The 19,830-nt window shown below is 37.8% G+C and overlaps 1 protein-coding gene across 2 annotated transcripts in view; it reads right to left on the reverse strand.

Moving 5' to 3' along the window:
- Positions 1-19,830, reverse strand: part of DPH6 (diphthamine biosynthesis 6) — a 176,090-nt gene that overhangs the window by 154,283 nt on the left and 1,977 nt on the right. For both annotated transcript variants that reach the window (XM_068548892.1, XM_068548900.1), the window contains exons 2-3: positions 18,348-18,442; positions 5,667-5,860 (exon numbers count right to left, since the gene is read on the reverse strand). In XM_068548892.1, coding sequence (XP_068404993.1) covers positions 5,667-5,860; positions 18,348-18,442 — 289 coding nt within the window. The remainder of the gene's footprint in view (positions 1-5,666; positions 5,861-18,347; positions 18,443-19,830) is intronic.

Below are 19,830 nucleotides of genomic sequence, written 5' to 3' on the forward strand. Positions count from 1 at the left end.
TTCTCCCAACAACAATGCATTCATGGATGATACGTGTCAGGCCACTGAGTGACAATGAAACATAACTGGATTTTCCCTCTAGCTATTTAAGAAGATTAGAGCTTTTCCTACTAGGTAGGAACTAGAAAGAATGTAACTGTGAACCATCTTCTAACTACAAGGGTCCAGACCGAGAATAGAATCAAAAGAAAAGAAAGGCAAGAGATAAAAACAGCCCAGCAGGCGGGTTGGTCATATAGCTTGTATCCTGTTTCTAATCTACTTGAAGCTAAACTTATCTTTAGGTCATTGTCAGTAAATTCTCTTATTATTTAAACTAGCTTGAACATTACTTTCTGCTCCTTATAATCAAAAGAATTCTGACCAATACAAAGAGTAAAGTAGCAATTGATGTTTTCTAAAAATTTTAAATTAAAATCCAGTTTTAAAAAATAAGTTTTTCACAAGCCTGTCTATCAATAGTAAATATTATATCTAAAAAAGAAAAAAGATCATTATTCACTTATTGTTGTATTCAAATTAGAAAACAAGTGTCCACTAGGTAATTTAACATCATATTTAACATCATCAATACCAAGATAAAATGCCTAATGCAAAAAGGAACATGAAAGAAGAAAAGTACCAAAGATTAGAAGAGGAAGACTGAAATTGAATACTCAACTTTGGGAAGAATATTAAATGAATTCCATTGGAATGAAATTAAGAAAGATTTCTGGATTCAGAGATTCCATTAAAATGAAAACAAAGTTATAATCTCCAAAAACCAAAGAAAACAGGGGGGAGACACCAAATGGAAAAGGAATTTCATTTAGTTTTCTTGAGTCAGAAAGCAGAAGAATAAGGAACAACAACTGATAAATCAACAGAGGAAGCTGTAACCTACTGTTGTATGGAAGAGAAGAAAGTCAAGAAAGGAACCAAACGAGGCCACATTATTCTGAACTCTAGGTATAACAAGGATGAAATGCGAGGCTGGAAAAACTCTAATGTCAAAAGCATTCACAGTCAGCTTTCCTCTTGCCTTATGCTTAGATATGAACAAGCAACCGAGACATCTGAGAAAAGCCTACAACATGAAAGAGAAAGAAACATGAGAAAAAAAAAACCCAAAGAAAACATGAATATTTTAGGGAATGAAAGATAATGTTTAAAATCTCTAATCTGTATTTTAAAATGGATGTAGGGACGTTACATCTATAGAAGAAAAAACAGATTGTTATTAAAAAAGGGACAACCAATAAACAAGTTCTTGGCTACTGAAAATACGATTGCTAAAATAAAAAGAAAATTTCAACAAGAAAGCAGGGCATTTAAAATGGAAACCTCACAGAATGTACAACAAAAAGATACAGAGATGGAAAGTATGTGAGAAAAGACAAGAGACATGAAAATTCAATCTGGGAGATTTAAAGTCTGATCAGTGAGGGCACCAGCAAAAGGGAATAAAGAAAGTCAAGGGGGGTAAATCATCAAACAAATAATGAAAGAGCATTTTGCAGAGTCATCCTCATACTGCAATTCTACTGACTCTGCCATTTTTTGTGTGTCATATTTGACAGCATGTTCTCTTCCCTGCCTCCCCCAAAAAAAGCCACAACAGTTCTAGGTCTCACATCCACACATCCCTCTGCACAGGAGAAAGACCTTATCTTCTGCCAACAATCCATCATCTTATGCTTCATTCTATTTGGTACAATGCAGGTTAACAAAATCATCCCTGACCTAATGGCTATGGCCAGAATGCCATGTTGTGACTGGCTTTCACCTGCATTAATGCCACCCTAAACCATCATTAAGAGAAAGAGGACAGAGATATGCTGCTACTCAATAGGAAGTTGCAGAAGGGATACAGGGGAAACAACCTTCAATGTCCAGTGCACTGTTGTGACATTTCAGCATGTCAAACATAAAGACACAATCATAAAAGATAACAGAGAAGAGGGCTTCCCTGGTGGTGCAGTGGTTGAGAGTCTGCCTGCCAATGCAGGGGACATGGGTTCGAGCCCTGGTCTGGGAGGATCCCGCGTGCTGCGGAGCGGCTGGGCCCGTGAGCCACAATTACTGAGCCTGCGCGTCTGGAGCCTGTGCTCCGCAACAAGAGAGGCCACGATAGTGAGAGGCCCGCGCACCGCGATGAAGAGTGGCCCCCGCTTGCCGCAACTAGAGAAAGCCCTCGCACAGAAACGAAGACCCAGCACAAGCCATAAATAAATAAACAAATAAATACAAATTTTAAAAAAATTAAAAAAAAAAAAAAAAAAGATAACAGAGAAGAAAAACGAGTCAGCTGGGGCTTCCCTGGTGGTGCAGTGGTTAAGAATCCGCCTGCCAATGCAGGGGACACAGGTTTGAGTCCTGGTCCGGGAAGAACCCACGTGCCGCAGAGCAACTGAGCCCGTGCGCCACAACTACTGAGCCTGCGTGCCACAACTACTGAAGCCCACATGCTTAGAGCCTGTGCTCTGCAACAAGAGAAGCCACCACAATGAGAAGCCCATGCACCGCAATGAAGAGTAGCCCTAGCTCGACGCAACCAAAGAAAACCTGCGTGCAGCAACGAAGACACAACGCAGTCAAAAATAAATAAATAAATAAATTAATTAAAAAAAAGAGTCAGCTAAAAAGGAACAAATATCATATTAGCATCAAACTTCTCACTGGCAAAATGCTAGGGGACAATGGAGCAATGCCTTCAATGATTTGAGGAAAAATGACCTTCATTCTAAAATATTAAATTCAACCAATTTATCAATCAAATATGAGGGCAGAAGAAGAACGTTTTCAAAATGCAAGGATTTGAAAGTAACTTCTCTAAGGCAGTCTCTTAATGATGGATTCCACTGAAATTAGGGAATAAACCAAGAAAGAGGGCGATATGAGATCCAGTAAGAAGTGGTTCCCAACAGGTGGAGAAAGAAAGAATACATGATCCCTAAACATATTCTCTATAGAGATATGATGTTTAGATGTATCCTTCAGTAACTATTTCATTGCTTTATGTGACTTAAAAGGAAAACACCCACACAATTTGAAAATTACTATATTTTCAGGAAATAATACACGTTATCTACATACCAAACTAATCCAGATGAGAACCAAAATGACATTTTAATATTAAAGAAATTCTAAAGAATAAAAGACTAGCTATATGATAACCAGATATTTTTAAAACAGCTTGATATAAATAAATAAATATATATATATATACATATATATATATATATATATATATATATATATATATATATATATCTACCTGTCATAATCACCTGAAAATCTATGAGACATAAAGGCTTATTGCATTTCTATTAGTTTTCATGACTTCCAGAAAAGTTAGGAAACTTTTAATTCTGTAAATTCTTCCAAGTCTTTCTACTTATTTTCAGCAATTAGTCAATTAAACTCTTTGCAAAAACAAGTACCTCCTACTCAAAAATTAGCTCTAATATTTGGGGGGGAAAAAGAGTTTACAAAAACAAAAGACTGACATACACATGAAAGTCACAAAACTGCAACCTGTTATAAATGAATGTTTAAAATGAAAATGAATCTAAATGCTTTCAATTCTTCATTAATATTCAAAGGATTAAAAAAATGCAATTCCATCTTTTCCTTAGAACAAGTGATGTCTAACTTGAAGAATTATAGCTCCTCTCAATTCGTTTTTTCCATAATTACTCAATTATTCATTAGAATATGTAAGACCACTATTGGAATCTTTTTTTTTTTTTTTAAATTTACTTATTTATTTATTTTTGGCTGTGTTGGGTCTTCGTTTCTGTGCGAGGGCTTTCCTCTAGTTGTGGTGAGCGGGGGCCACTCTTCATCACGGTGCGCGGGCCTCTCACTATCGTGGCCTCTCTTGTTGGGAGCACAGGCTCCAGACGCGCAGGCTCAGCAGTTGTGGCTCACGGGCCCAGTTGCTCCGCGGCATGTGGGATCTTCCCAGACCAAGGCTCGAACCCGTGTCCGCTGCATTGGCAGGCAGACTCTCAACCACTGCACCACCAGGGAAGCCCTACCACTATTGGAATCTTTGCACCATGTTTTATAAATGGATTTAACTATAAAAGCCTGGTTATACAATCTCTTCCATAAAAGCAATATATTTCCAATATTTATGTCCTTAAAATATCCTATAGTAAAATTAATATTTTTGCACAGAAAAAGAAGGAACTATTTAGTCCCAGACAACCTGATAACATCTCTTTCAGCTATAGTTATAATTATCATGTACGAACTTCCAAAGCAGAAGTTGTCAAGATTTAACATTAGCATTAATTTATGTCGTAACTGATGATTACTATAAAGATAATGGCAAAGCATCCATTTCTCCAAAGACAGCATGGATTGAAAGGGAAATTTCTTCTTAATTACTACTAATCAGCCCATTTTTAATTAAACTGATTAGTAATTTATTATCTTTCCCTTTCTTGGAAGCCTGTTATTATCACGTAGTTTCCCCAAAGTTACCAGTTATCAGTGATTTTTAAGCAATCCAATTAACTCTAGTGTTGAGTCCCACCATTCTGTAATATTGGTTTATACTAAAAACTTAATACACAGTTTCTCTGTACCCTGAGAAAGAAATTTTGAAAATGCAGAATTTGCGCTCAGTATTTCACACCTCAAAGTGAATGCTGTCAAGGTCTTAGCTGTGCACATGGGGAGAAGTGAAAACTTCTTTTATGCCTTCCCCTTTGTTTGATAATCAGAATAGTTGTTATTAGCATGTACATCCCCAGAGGGAAGAAATCAGGTCCCTGTGATTTCCTTTGAGAAGTATCTACTTCTTATGCCATCCATAACTAGACAGTAAATTATGTAACAATTCTAAGTGATTTCCCTACCAGTTTCTTTTTTAAGTAATTGACTATCAATGAGAATGAAAAGATAAAAGATAACTGCTTAATATAAAAGGATCTCTATTAATTAACATTTACTAAGTATAGTACTTACTAGATATATGAGTCCCATACTTTCTCTCCTAAATTTTCTGTCTAGAGAAATTAATAATGAATACACATTGACTGCCAAACTCTTATATACAGGGACTTAAGTATTTAATTCATACCTCTTACTAACTTAAAGTAAGGCTCAGTCTCTCCCTTTCTTTAGGTCTATTTAAATTTCACCATATCAGAAAGGTCTTGCTTAACCACACCCTGCCATCACTCGTGATCACCTTGACTCTGCTTCATACTTCTTCATAGTACTCTTCACCACCAAGCATATAAGCATATTGTTTGCTTATTGTCTGTCTCCTTCTACTGGAAAGTAAGCTCCAACAAAACAGGACTTTGTTTGATCTGTTCATTGCCCTATCCTCAGTGCCTAGAACTATATATAACAAGCACATAGTAGGCATTCAAAAAGTACTTGCTAAAAACATGACTGAAAGGTCATCAGCTCCAAAATCCTAAGGAGAACTTAATTAAATATCATTTGATAGTTATGGGTGCCAGACTACACCAAAAGTTCTATTTTTAAATACTATGTAATATAAAGGCATAGTAATAGTTTTCTATCCAAAAAGACAAAATATTCTTTCAAAGGATAGTTGGGCTACTAGCAGTTGTAAATTATTTATTACTAAATAATTCAGTAAATGTAATTTACTAAATTACACACTAAATTCAGTAAAGGTAATTAGTCACTCTGCATACCTTAACAAGTTTCAAAAGCTCATAAAGATCTTCAACCTCATCACCTTCACATTTGGTGTACACTCGTCCTGTATCCATGCTCTTTCCTCTTATGGTGCGGCGATAGAGGGGGAGAGCCATTGCTTCTGCATACAAATCAATGGCGTGATGACCCACTGTCTGATACATGTAGCTATCCAGTTCATCTGACCCCACTGCAACAATTAAAGTGGAAATAATCAGTCAAACAGAGTGAAAGAGAGTGGATTTGAAAGTCCACTGAAGTTTTACTGCTTGGAAAGCAGTCAACACAATTTAAAAGCTTACTACACTATCTCTCTCTTCAGTTATTAAATGAAATAAAATATATAAGAGTTACACATTTGTTCAAGCTGCATCCAGTTCACATCAGCTCTGGTCGTTTCTTCTGCAATTAGAAATACAAGTATACATAAATTTTTAAAACTATATATAGAACGTTTAAAGAGAAGAGTAGGGAGGAGAGAAGATGGCAGAAGAGTAAGACGCGGAGATCACCTTCCTTCCCACAGATACAGTAGAAATACATCTACATCTGTGGAACTGCTCCTACAGAACACCCACTGAACGCTGGCAGAAAACGTCAGACCTCCCAAAAGGCAAGAAACTCCCCACATACTTGGGTAGGGCAAAAGAAAAAAGAAATAACAGAGACAAAAGAATAGGGACGGCACCTGCACCAGTGGGAGGCAGCTCTGAAGGAGGAAAGATTTCCACGCACTAGGAAGCCCCTTCGTGGGCAGAGACTGCGGGTGGCAGAGGGGGGAAGCTTTGGAGCCACAGAGGAGAGCGCAGCCACAGGGGTGCGGAGGGCAAAGCGGAGAGATTCCCGCACGGAGGATCAGTGCCGACCAGCACTCACCAGCCCGAGAGGCTTGTCTGCTCACCCGCCGGGGCGGGCGGGGCTGGGAGCTGAGGCTTGGGCTTCGGTGGATCGCAGGGAGAGGACTGGGGTTGGCGGCGTGAACACAGCCTGAAGGGGTTAGTGCACCACAGCTAGCCGGGAGGGAGTCCGGGAAAAAGTCTGCAGCTGCCGAAGAGGCAAGAGACTTTTTCTTGCCTCTTTGTTTCGCGGCGCACAAGGAGAGGGGATTCAGAGCGCCGCCTAAACGAACTCCAGAGACTGGCGCGAGCCGCGGCTATCAGCGCGGACCCCAGAGACGCTGGGGCTGCTGCTGCCGCCTCCAAAAATCCTGTGTGCGAGCACAGGTCACTCTCCACACCGCCCCTCCCGGGAGCCTGTGCAGCCCGCCACTGCCAGGGTCCCGTGATCCAGGGACAACTTCCCCGGGAGAACACACTGCACGCCTCAGGCTGGTGCAACGTCACGCCGGCCTCTGACGCCGCGGGCTCACCCCGCCTCCTCCGTACCCCTCCCTCCTCGCGGCCTAAGTGAGCCAGAGCCCCCGAATCACCTGCTCCTTTAACCCCGTCCTGTCTGGGCGGGGAACAGACGACCTCAGGTGACCTACACGCAGAGGCGGGTCCAAATCCAAAGCTGATCTCCAGGAGCTGTGCGAACAGAGAAGAGAAGGGGAAATCTCTCCCAGCAGCCTCAGAAGCAGCGGATTAAAACTCCACAAACAACTTGATGTGCCTGCATCTGTTGATTACCTGAATAGACAACGAATCATCCCAAATTCAGGAGGTGGACTTTGGGAGCAGGATATATTAATTTTTCCCCTTTTCCTTTTTTTGTGAGTGTATATGTATATGCTTCTGGGTGAGATTTTGTCTGTATAGCTTTGCTTTATAATAGCTTTATTTTACTTCACTATATTATAGCCTCTTTCTTTCTTTCTTTCCCTTTCTTTCTCTCTCTCTCTCTCTCTCTCTCTCCTCTCTCTCTCTCTCTCTCTCTCTCTCTCCCTCCCTCCCTCCCTCCCTCCCTCCCTCCCTCCCTCCCTCCCTCTCTCTCTCTCTCTCTCTCTCTCTCTCTCTCTCTTTCTTTCTTTCTTTCTTTCTTTCTTTCTTTCTTTCTTTCTTTCTTTCTTTCTTTCTTTCTTTCTTTCTTTCTTTCTTTCTTTCTTTCTTTCTTTCTGTTTTTTCTCCCTTTTACTCTGAGCCGCGTGGACGAAAGGCTCTTGGTGCTCCAGCCAGGCATCAGGGCCGTACCTCTGAGGTGGGAGAGCCAACTTCAGGACACTGGTCCACAAGAGACCTCCCAGCTCCACGTAATACCAAACGGCAAAAATCTCTCAGAGATCTCCATCTCAACATCAAGACCCAGCATCACTCAATGACCAGCAAGCTACAGTGCTGAACACCCTATGCCAAACAACTAGCAAGACAGGAACACAGCCCCATCCATTAGCAGAGAGGCTGCCTAAAATCATAATAAGGCCACAGACACCCCAAAATACACGACCAGACGTGGACGTGCCCACCAGAAAGACAAGATCCAGCCTCATCCACCAGAACTCAGGCACTAGTTCCCTCCACCAGGAAGCCTACACAACCCACTGAACCAACCTTAGCCACTGGGGACAGATACCAAAAACAACGGGAACTAAGAACCTGCAGCCTGTGAAAAGGAGACCCCAAACACAGTAAGATAAGCAAAATGAGACGACAGAAAAACACACAGCAGATGAAGGAGCAGGGTCAAAACACACCAGACTTAACAAATGAAGAGGAAATAGGTAGTCTACCTGAAAAAGAATTCAGAATAATGATAGTAAGGATGATCCAAAATCTTGGAAATAGAATAGACAAAATGCAAGAAACATTTAACAAGGACGTAGAAGAACTAAAGAGGAACCAAGCAACGATGAAAAACACAATAAATGAAATTAAAAATACTCTAGATGGGATCAATAGCAGAATAACTGAGGCAGAAGAAAGGATAAGTGACCTGGAAGATAAAATGGTGGAAATAACTACTGCAGAGCAGGATAAAGAAAAAAGAATGAAAAGAACTGAGGACAGTCTCAGAGGCCTCTGGGACAACATTAAACGCACCAACATTCGAATTATAGGGGTCCCAGAAGAAGAGAAAAAGAAAGGGACTGAGAAAATATTTGAAGAGATTATAGTTGAAAACTTCCCTAATATGGGAAAGGAAATAGTTAATCAAGTCCTGGAAGCACAGAGAGTCCCATACAGGATAAACCCAAGGAGAAACACGCCAAGACACATATTAATCAAACTGTCAAAAATTAAATATAAGGAAAACATATTAAAGGCAGCAAGGGAAAAACAACAAATAACACACAAGGGAATCCCCATAAGGTTAACAGTTGATCTTTCAGCAGAAACTCTGCAAGCCAGAAGGGAGTGGCAGGATATACTTAAAGTCATGAAGGAGAAAAACCTACAACCAAGATTACTCTACCCAGCAAGGATCTCATTCAGATGTGATGGAGAAATTAAAACCTTTACAGACAAGCAAAAGCTGAGAGAGTTCAGCACCACCAAACCAGCTTTACAACAAATGCTAAAGGAACTTCTCTAGGCAAGAAACACAAGAGAAGGAAAACACCTACAATAACAAACCCAAAACATTTAAGAAAATGGGAGTAGGAACATACATATCGATAATTACCTTGAATGTAAATGGACTAAATGCTCCCACCAAAAGACACAGGCTGGCTGAATGGATACAAAAACAAGACCCATATATATGCTGTCTACAAGAGACCCACTTCAGACCTAGAGACACATACAGACTGAAAGTGAGGGGATGGAAAAAGATATTCCATGCAAATGGAAATCAAAAGAAAGCTGGAGTAGCAATACTCATATCAGACAAAATAGACTTTAAAATAAAGACTATTACAAGAGACAAAGAAGGACACTATATAATGATCAAGGGATCGATCCAAGAGGAAGGTATAACAATTGTAAATATTTATGCACCCAACATAGGAGCACCTCAATACATAAGGCAAATACTAACAGCCATAAAAGGGGAAATCGACAGCAACACAATCATAGTAGGGGACTTTAACACCCCACTTTCACCAATGGACAGATCATCCAAAATGAAAATAAATAAGGAAACACAAGCTTTAAATGATACATCAAACAAGATGGACTTAATTGATATTTATAGGACATTCCACCCAAAAACAACAGAATACACATTTTTCTCAAGTGCTCATGGAACATTCTCCAGGATAGATCATATCTTGGGTCACAAATCAAGCCTTGGTAAATTTAAGAAAATTGAAATCGTATCAAGTATCTTTTCCGACCACAACGCTATGAGACTAGATATCAATTACAGGAAAAGATCTGTAAAAAATACAAACACATGGAGGCTGCACAATACAGTACTTAATAACGAAGTGATCACTGAAGAAATCAAAGGGGAAATGAAAAAATACCTTGAGGGGGCTTCCCTGGTGGCGCAGTGGTTGAGAATCTGCCTGCTAATGCAGGGGACACGGGTTCGAGCCCTGGTCTGGGAGGATCCCACATGCCGCGGAGCAACTAGGCCCGTGAGCCACAACTAACTGAGCCTGCGCGTCTGGAGCCTGTGCTCCACAACAAGAGAGGCCACAATAGTGAGAGGCCCGTGCACCGCAATGAGGAGTGGCCCCCGCTTGCCACAACTAGAGGAAGCCCTCGCACAGAAACGAAGACCCAACACAGCCAAAAAAAAAATACCTCGAAACAAATGACAATGGAGATACGACGACCCAAAACCTATGGGACGCAGCAAAAGCAGTGCTAAGAGGGAAGTTTATAGCAATACAAGCCTACCTCAAGAAACAGGAAACATCTCGAATAAACAACCTAACCTTGCACCTAAAGCAATTAGAGAAAGAAGAACAAAAAAACCCCAAAGCCAGCAGAAGGAAAGAAATCATAAAGATTAGGTCAGAAATAAATGAAAAAGAAATGAAGGAAACAATAGCAAAAATCAATGAAACTAAAAGCTGTTTCTTTGAGAAGATAAACAAAATTGATAAACCATTAGCCAGACTCATCAAGAGAAAAAGGGAGAAGACTCAAATCAATAGAATTAGAAATGAAAAAGGAGAAGTAACCACTGACACTGCAGAAATACAAAAGATCATGAGAGATTACTACAAGCAACTCTATGCCAATAAAATGGACAACCTGGAAGAAATGGACAGATTCTTAGAAATGCACAAACTGCCGAGACTGAACCAGGAAGAAATAGAAAATGTGAACAGACCAATCACAAGCACTGAAATTGAAACTGTGATTAAAAACCTTCCAACAAACAAAAGCCCAGGACCAGATGGCTTCACAGGCGAATTCTATCAAACATTTAGAGAAGAGCTAACACCTATCCTTCTCAAACTCTTCCAAAATATTGCAGAGGGAGGAACACTCCCAAACTCATTCTACGAGGCCACCATCACCCTGATACCAAAACCAGACAAAGATGTCACAAAGAAAGAAAACTACAGGCCAATATCACTGATGAACATAGATGCAAAAATCCTCAACAAAATACTAGCAAACAGAACCCAACAGCACATTAAAAGGATCATACACCATGATCAAGTGGGGTTTATCCCAGGAATGCAAGGATTCTTCAACATACGCAAATCAATCAATGTGATACACCATATTAACAAATTGAAGGAGAAAAACCATATGATCATCTCAACAGATGCAGAGAAAGCTTTCGACAAAATTCAACACCCATTTATGATAAAAGCCCTGCAGAAAGTAGGCACAGAGGGAACTTTCCTCAACATAATAAAGGCCATATATGACAAACCCACAGCCAACATTGTCCTCAATGGTGAAAAACTGAAACCATTTCCACTAAGATCAGGAACAAGACAAGGTTGCCCACTCTCACCACTATTATTCAACATAGTTTTGGAAGTGTTAGCCACAGCAATCAGAGAAGAAAAAGAAATAAAAGGAATCCAAATCGGAAAAGAAGAAGTAAAGCTGTCACTATTTGCAGATGATATGATACTATACATAGAGAATCCTAAAGATGCTACCAGAAAACTCCTAGAGCTAATCAATGAATTTGGTAAAGTTGCAGGATACAAAATTAATGCACAGAAATCTCTTCCATTTCTATACACTAATGACGAAAAATCTGAAAGTGAAATTAAGAAAACACTCCCGTTTACCACTGCAACAAAAAGAATAAAATATCTAGGAATAAACCTACCTAAGGAGACAAAAGACCTGTATGCAGAAAATTATAAGACACTGATGAAAGAAATTAAAGATGATACAAATAGATGGAGAGATATACCATGTTCCTGGATTGGAAGAATCAACATTGTGAAAATGACTCTACTACCCAAAGCAATCTACAGATTCAATGCAATCCCTATCAAACTACCACTGGCATTTTTCACAGAACTAGAACAAAAATTTTCACAATTTGTATGGAAACACAAAAGACCCCGAATAGCCAAAGCAATCTTGAGAACGAAAAATGGAGCTGGGGGAATCAGGCTCCCTGACTTCAGACTATATTACAAAGCCTCAGTAATCAAGACAGTTTGGTACTGGCACAAAAACAGAAATATAGATCAATGGAACAGGATAGAAAGCCCAGAGATAAACCCACACATATATGGTCACCTTATCTTTGATAAAGGAGGCAAGCATATACAGTGGAGAAAAGACAGCCTCTTCAATAAGTGGTGCTGGGAAAATTGGACAGGTACATGTAAAAGTATGAAATTAGAACACTCCCTGACACCATGCACAAAAATAAACTCAAAATGGATTAAAGACCTAAGTGTAAGGGCAGACACTATCAAACTCTTAGAGGAAAACATAGGCAGAACACTCTATGACATACATCACAGCAAGATTCTTTTTGACCCAGCTCCCAGAGAAATGGAAATAAGAACACAAATAAACAAATGGGACCTAATGAAACTTAAAAGCTTTTGCACAGCAAAGGAAACCATAAACAAGACCAAAAGACAACCATCAGAATGGGAGAAAATATTTGCAAATGAAGCGACTGACAAAGGCTTAATCTCCAAGATTTACAAGCAGCTCATGCAGCTCAATAACAAAAAAACGAACAACCCAATCCAAAAATGGGCAGAAGACCTAAATAGACATTTCTCCACAGAAGATATACAGATGGCCTACAGACACATGAAAGAATGCTCAACATCATTAATCATTAGAGAAATGCAAATCAAAACTACAATGAGATATCATCTCACACCAGTCAGAATGGCCATCATCAAAAAATCTAGAAACAATAAATGCTGGAGAGGGTGTGGAGGAAAGGGAACCCTCTTGCACTGTTGGTGGGAATGTAAATTGATACAGCCACTATGGAGAACAGTATGGAGGTTCCTTAAAAAACTACAAATAGAACTACCATACGACCCAGCAATCCCACTACTGGGCATATACCCTGAGAAAACCATAGGTCAAAAAGAGTCATGTACCAAAATGTTCATTGCAGCTCTATTTACAATAGCCTGGACATGGAAGCAACCTAAATGTCCATCGACAGATGAATGGATAAAGAAGATGTGGCACATATATACAATGGAATATTACTCAGCCATAAAAAGAAATGAAATGGAGGTATTTGTAATGAGGTGGATGGAGTTAGAGTCTGTCATACAGAGTGAAGTAAGTCAGAAAGAGAAAAACAAATACAGTATGCTAACACATATATACGGAATCTAAGGGAAAAAAAAAAAAAAAAGGCCATGAAGAACCTAGTGGCAAGACGGGAATAAAGACACAGACCTACTAGAGAATGGCTTGAGGATATGGGGAGGGGGTGGGGTGAGATGTGAAAGGGTAAGAGAGTGTCATGGACATATATACACTACCAAATGTAAAATAGATAGCTAGTGGGAAGCAGCCGCATAGCACAGGGAGATCAGCTCGGTGCTTTGTGACCACCTAGAGGGGTGGGATGGGGAGGGTGGGAGGGAGGGAGATGCAAGAGGGAAGAGAAATGGGAACATATTGTATATGTATAACTGATTCACTTCGTTATAAAGCAGAAGCTAACACACCATTGTAAGGCAATTATACTTCAATAAAGATGTTTAAAAAAAAAAAAAAAAGAGAAGAGTAATGTATCCAGCAAATTTTGAATAGTTTATTTGATTAAAGATTTTATTACATAAATATTTTTTCAAATCATTCAAAGTTATTCATGAAGTCACCTAGAGTTGTAGAAGAAACTCTTAATTAAATATGTACTTAGTTAATAAGTGACAAATATTTGTAAGAAAAAAATTTAGATGCTCTTGATATATTCTATATTCTTACTTCAATAAAACATATAAACATATATAAATTCAGTATTGTTAGAGCAGTTACAAATGTGTATAGAAACATAACTTAAGCTAATAAGTAACACAATCACTGGTTGTCACAAGACTCCAAAAATATCAATGAGTGAAATATTCAAAACAGATGAGTCACATCAGACTTCTTGGTTATACAAATAAACTTAGAAATATATTGGAATATGCTTTCTGATTTCTTAACACTCTTGTTTTTAGAAAAAGGAATCATGAATATACACAAAGATTATTTGCAAAGATGTTCATCACAGCATTGTTTATAATAGATTAAAATGATAGTATATTCACATAATAAAATACTATGCAGCCATTAATATAATTTTGAAGAGGAGTATTTTCTAAAATATGTTCTGCAGAATAGAAATTCCATGAGATATTAATAGGTATTGGATGAAAAAAAAGGACTCTGTGGTCAAATAAATTTATAAAAAATGAGGATAAACCATATTAAACAGGTGTTTTAACTGCAGTTCTTCCTAGGCTATTCTTCTTTAAGGTGCTCTAACAAGGGGAGAGTGTATGAATTATCTCTCTAAGTTATCTATCCACAGAACACTTATATTTTCATAGGGTATTTGTGTTCCAAACACAATATCTAGAAAATGCTATGGTAGAATAGTACTTAATGACAGGGAAAATGTTCACAATACATTATTAAGTTTTCAAAAAGTTACAAAACAATGTTTGACATATATGTGTTTCTATATGCATATATGCCAAGCAGGTCTAGGCTTTCCACTGAATGTGAAAGAATTCTATCAAAAGGCATGAAAAATGATATTGTAAGGGCCCTTCAATAATCAAAACTGCCACCATATGCTATCAGATTTTGGCTCACCAGATTTCTGAACCCACAGAACAGACTGGCTTCCATGTACTCACATTATTATTATAAAGCTGTCTAGTCCTGGTCCCAGTAGGAAGGAGAGATACAGCTAAAGTTACCTAAAAACCTTTCAGATTACCTTCATCTCAAGTTTAAACTAGATCTTTAAATGTATTAGTTTTAAAGGCAATTAATACAATCGAATTAATATATTTAAATAACTTTGAGCTACTTAGCAAGAAACTTCCTGATGTTAGCCTAATAATTAAAACACTTTACTGACTTCGAAAACCTGGAAGACAATTTTCCTTTAAGGCTCCATTTAGTCCCAACCACAATGTAACTTTTATTAATGGAAGCTACATAGCAACAATGGTATGAGAGCAAATAAAACCAAAAGTCTCCACTGTTGCCTGAAGCACTTCAATTAACACACCACAAAAGTTCCTACTACAAATTTAAAGAGATGGCTTTGTGAATTTTATGACAAGTTCACATTTATCCCCATTAATGGGGATAAAGTCTTTTCCAGACTACCCATTGAAAACTCAGTGCTGTGAATTTACTTTAACCAACTTTGTACTGAAGTCATCTCTACCAGTCATTCTTCATTAAGATTCCTTTTACATGGTTGGGGGAAAAAGTCAGTCAATGATTCATTCAATAATCACCAACTTCCTGCTGACTTTAAATCACGATTAGCTAAACCCTCTCCATCTACCAACCCACAGCCATCTATTCTCTTCCATTACAATGAGAGTTGCCTCTGATTTTTTCCAGCTTTTACTTTGTAATATTCCAATTCCATTTACTACTAAATTTTTTCTCACTAACAATATTCTAAATAAATAGCTCCATTCCATATGAGGCGTAATTTAAAGATATACTTTGCGTGTCATCTTACCACTCTGCTAGTGAACCCTGAGCACATGGAAGGTTATACAGTCCTCAACTTGGTTAAGGTTAGGATTTTTGGTTAAATGGTTAAACGTAGGATTTTTCAACTTTACGATGGTACAAAAGCAATACGCATTCAGTAAAAACTGTACTTCGACTTTTGAAGTCTCATCTTTTCCCAGGCTAGTGATACGTGGTCGATACTCTGTGTGATGCCCAGCAGAGAGCCACAGCTCCCAGTCAGTCACACGATCACAAGGGTTAACAACCAATACACTTAGAACCATTCTGTACCCATACAACCATTCTGTTTTTCACTTCCACACACTACAGAATTCAATAAACCACATAAGATATTCAACACTTTATCATAAAATACGCTTTGTGTTAGATGTTTTTGCCCAGTGGTAGCCTAATGTAAGTGTTCTAAGCACAGTTAAGGTCGGCTAGACTAAGCTATGATGATCAGTAGGTTAGGTGTATTAAATGAATTTATGACAGGATATTTTCAACTTATGTTATTTCAACATAAGCCTACTGTAAGCCAAGGAAGCTCTGTACGTTAATGATTCAGTACAAGGTAACTGTAATAATTCATATAGAAAAGCTGAAGATAGAAACTCCAGGGAATGAAATTATATCATGTACGTATTATATATTATATAAAACAATCTGCTTTTTAAATCCCAACACCTCTAAAGATAGAAAGCTTAAAAAACTCACTTGCCTGACTGGCCACAAGGGATAAGAAAATTCTTTCCTTTGGTAACAGAACACAACCTGCAAGGAAATTCTGCTTCTTCTTTTATAATATAGAAGTTATAGTATAGTTCCCACTCACCCTTAGTGAAAGAATTTTCTCTTTATTATTTAAAGTCAGAAATAGGAGGTTATTTTCTAAACATATAACTTCGAAAAAGCTATTATTATTAATCATCAGAAGCCCAGTACAAAATCCTAAAGTGTATGTTTACCCCTGATCCTCTACAGGACCTGCTCTATTTCTTCCTATAAAATATTTCTAATCTCTATCTTCCCCACTTCACTTCCAGCATTACTTGGGTCTTAATCAGAGAAGGAAAGAAAATTCAAATATCTGACTGAAATAACTGCTCGCTCTTGCAGGGCTAATTCTAGTTAGTTCATTATTCATCTGTCCACCAATAAACCTTGAGTGAATGCTTATCAGAGGCACAGAGTTGTCCCAAGTGCTGAGGAACAATTAAAGGAACACAAAAGATATGACCTCTCCTCTCAAGAAGCTTACAAACAACCTATTTGGGCATAAAGAAAAAAAAGAAAAAGACAAAATAAATAGAAAACAACTGTAAAATGATATAAAAACAAAAATTCAATATACTGGCAGCACTGAGGAAGGAAGGAAGGAAGGAAGGAAGGAAGGAAGGAAGGAAGGAAGGAAGGAAGGAAGGAAGGAAGGAAGGAAGGAAGGAAGGAAATATTTAGTGCTAGATGCAGATTCAACTAAATTTACTGGGTGCCTACTTCATGCCAGGAACTATGATTAGGGTTTTCACTAATAATTCATCCTAAAATAATAGTAGAGCAAAAGCATGGAATCTTGAAAGAAGTTAAGTAAAGGGGATGATAAAAAGATCTTACTAGAAAAGTAGTAATAGAGTTAGACAAGTGTTAATCTTGCCCTATTACATTTTAGCAGTTAATATCTATGGTTGTATGGGTATAATAAAAGAGTATAAAAAGCAAATCAGTGAATATTTTTCTTTTTTTAAAAGTCTGATTGGGAAAAAAAATTATAATTATGTGTGGTGATGGATGTTAACTTATTGTGGTAATCATTTCACAATATATATATATATACACCAAATCATTATGTTATACACCTAAAACGAATACAGTGTTACACATCAATTATATCTCAATTAAAAAAAAGATATTGTTGCTGTTTGAATTGTGTCGCTCCCAAATTCTTGTGCTAAAGTCCTAAAGGTCATTGCAGACGTAATTAGTTAAGATGAGGTCATTAGGGTAAGGCCTTTATCCAGTATGACTGGTGTCCTTATTAAAAGAGGAAATCTGGACACTGACATGGGCACAGAGAAAAAACAGTTCTAAATGGGGAAATTTCATGGGAGAAAAACTGAAAAAAGTAGCTAAAATAAGGTCTATGGATTATTTGTAGATGTCCTTATTACCACAGACAAATAAAAAGTAGAAATACATTGCTCTATGGCTCTCTCAAGTCTCACACATTTAGCTTACATCTAAGGTGGCTAAACTGGATGCTTTTAATAACAAAATTCATATATTATCATTTATTAATATATGTCTTACTTCCCAAGCTCCAAGAAGCTGTACCTTATTTAACTGTGCATTGCCAACAACACTTGGAAAAGTGTTGTAGTAGAAGAGCAGTGCACTCTGAAGTAAGAGGATTCGAGTCTCAGCTCTGCAAGTTTATTCTAGCTATTTCACCTTGGACAAATTTATAAAACTCTAAGCTTCAGTATCTTTGTCTAATAAAACTTTCTAGGCGTTCTTGCGAGGAGTAAAGGATATGTAATCGAAAACACTTAGCATAGAACATAGCAGGTAATCAGTGCTAAAGATATATGAGTTCCTTTTATTGTTTGCATACTGCATACAATAGAATGCGATTATGAGGTTGGAGTTTCAGTCATTTAGAGAACTTTCTGATAGTTATACACTTACCTTGGTTTTCAGGTGGTCTTAGATTTGCTAAAGCAACAATCTGATGCCCAGCATCAATGCACTGCATCATATTATAACAGCTGTCCTTCCCACCACTAAAAAATAAATAAATAGATGAGACAAATATCAGGTTACTGACCATTATTTGACATAGACTCATTAGATATCGAAATAGAACATTTTTTCAGCTTTTCAGAATATTTGAGGGACTATTTTACATTAGAATGCAAAAAACACATGTAATTTCCATAGCATACGCAACTGATCAAACGACTCTGATTATCTAAGGCTGCTACTCACAAGGGCTTATGAAATTATATGCCATTATAACAAAGACTATGCTAAACAAAAAATGGCAACTCTTTGGTTTGCGATAGTGGCTTTGCTTAATATATAAAGTGTTTTGCAAATAAAATGATTTAATTTTACATTTCAGTTAAACTATTATATATACTTCTCAGATGAAATTTTCTATGAAAAAGTAGGAAAAAACATCTGTTCTGTTCCACTTTAAGAACTCTAACAACGGTCACCATCACCAATTAAAGGATCAAATTAAAGATCTGAGATCCAATCAAATGACAAAGTTTGATGTACTTGGTGGGTTCAAATTCTGTAGAGGTTGAAAGCAAAATGCTGAATTACACTGATAAAGTTAAACATCAGTACTATCAGTACTTCATCTTTCAGCCATCACTACATATGATGGCAGGATAAGGCCTGAGTCATAAATCTGATAAACAGATTGACAGGAAATTCTAAATTCTGGTACCAAATCTACCTACCTGGCAAATCACTTATTCAAGACCAATAGTCATTCATCTATAACAAGGTTGAATGGCAACCTCTATACTATTTCAGTTTAGTGCTCTGTTGCATGTTTCTTCCTTTGTTTTATCTTTGTCTCTCTTCCTTTGTTTTATTCCTGTTTCCCTTCATTCTAATCTTCGCTAAAATCTGCAAATGTACCCCCAGATAATGTTTAGACCTATTTATAAACAAAGAAACCAAGAGACTGATTACCCTAGAAGTTGGCCATTTTGCCTTTTATTTTAGTTCCCAGCATTTGTCAGCCTCTACCATATTCTGATCAGTAACAACTGTCATTCCAGAACTTCTCAAGGGGAGGGAGACTGCAAGGGGCAAAGTGAAGTTACACATCATGCTCTCTCTCCTCAGCTTCTGATGTTTCCCCCAAGTACCTCTTTCACAACTTCTCCTATTGAACCTCACTGTTTTATTTCCCCAGGACAAGATGATCTAATTCTTTACAATAGTTAGAATATTAAAGATTAAAGGGTATACATCCACAATCAGAACTTGTCCTTTTATTTTAAAATATGCTAAGATTTCAAATATGATTTTAAAATAGTATTTCCCAAATTGTGTTCTGTGGAACACTAGTGTCCAACAAATACTCTAAGAACAAAAGGTTTTCAAGGTCAAATTACGTTTGGAAAATGCTGAGTACCTTACTCACTTC

Source organism: Eschrichtius robustus, chromosome 1 (assembly GCF_028021215.1).
Source record: "Eschrichtius robustus isolate mEscRob2 chromosome 1, mEscRob2.pri, whole genome shotgun sequence".
Classification (NCBI taxonomy): Eukaryota; Metazoa; Chordata; class Mammalia; order Artiodactyla; family Eschrichtiidae; genus Eschrichtius; species Eschrichtius robustus.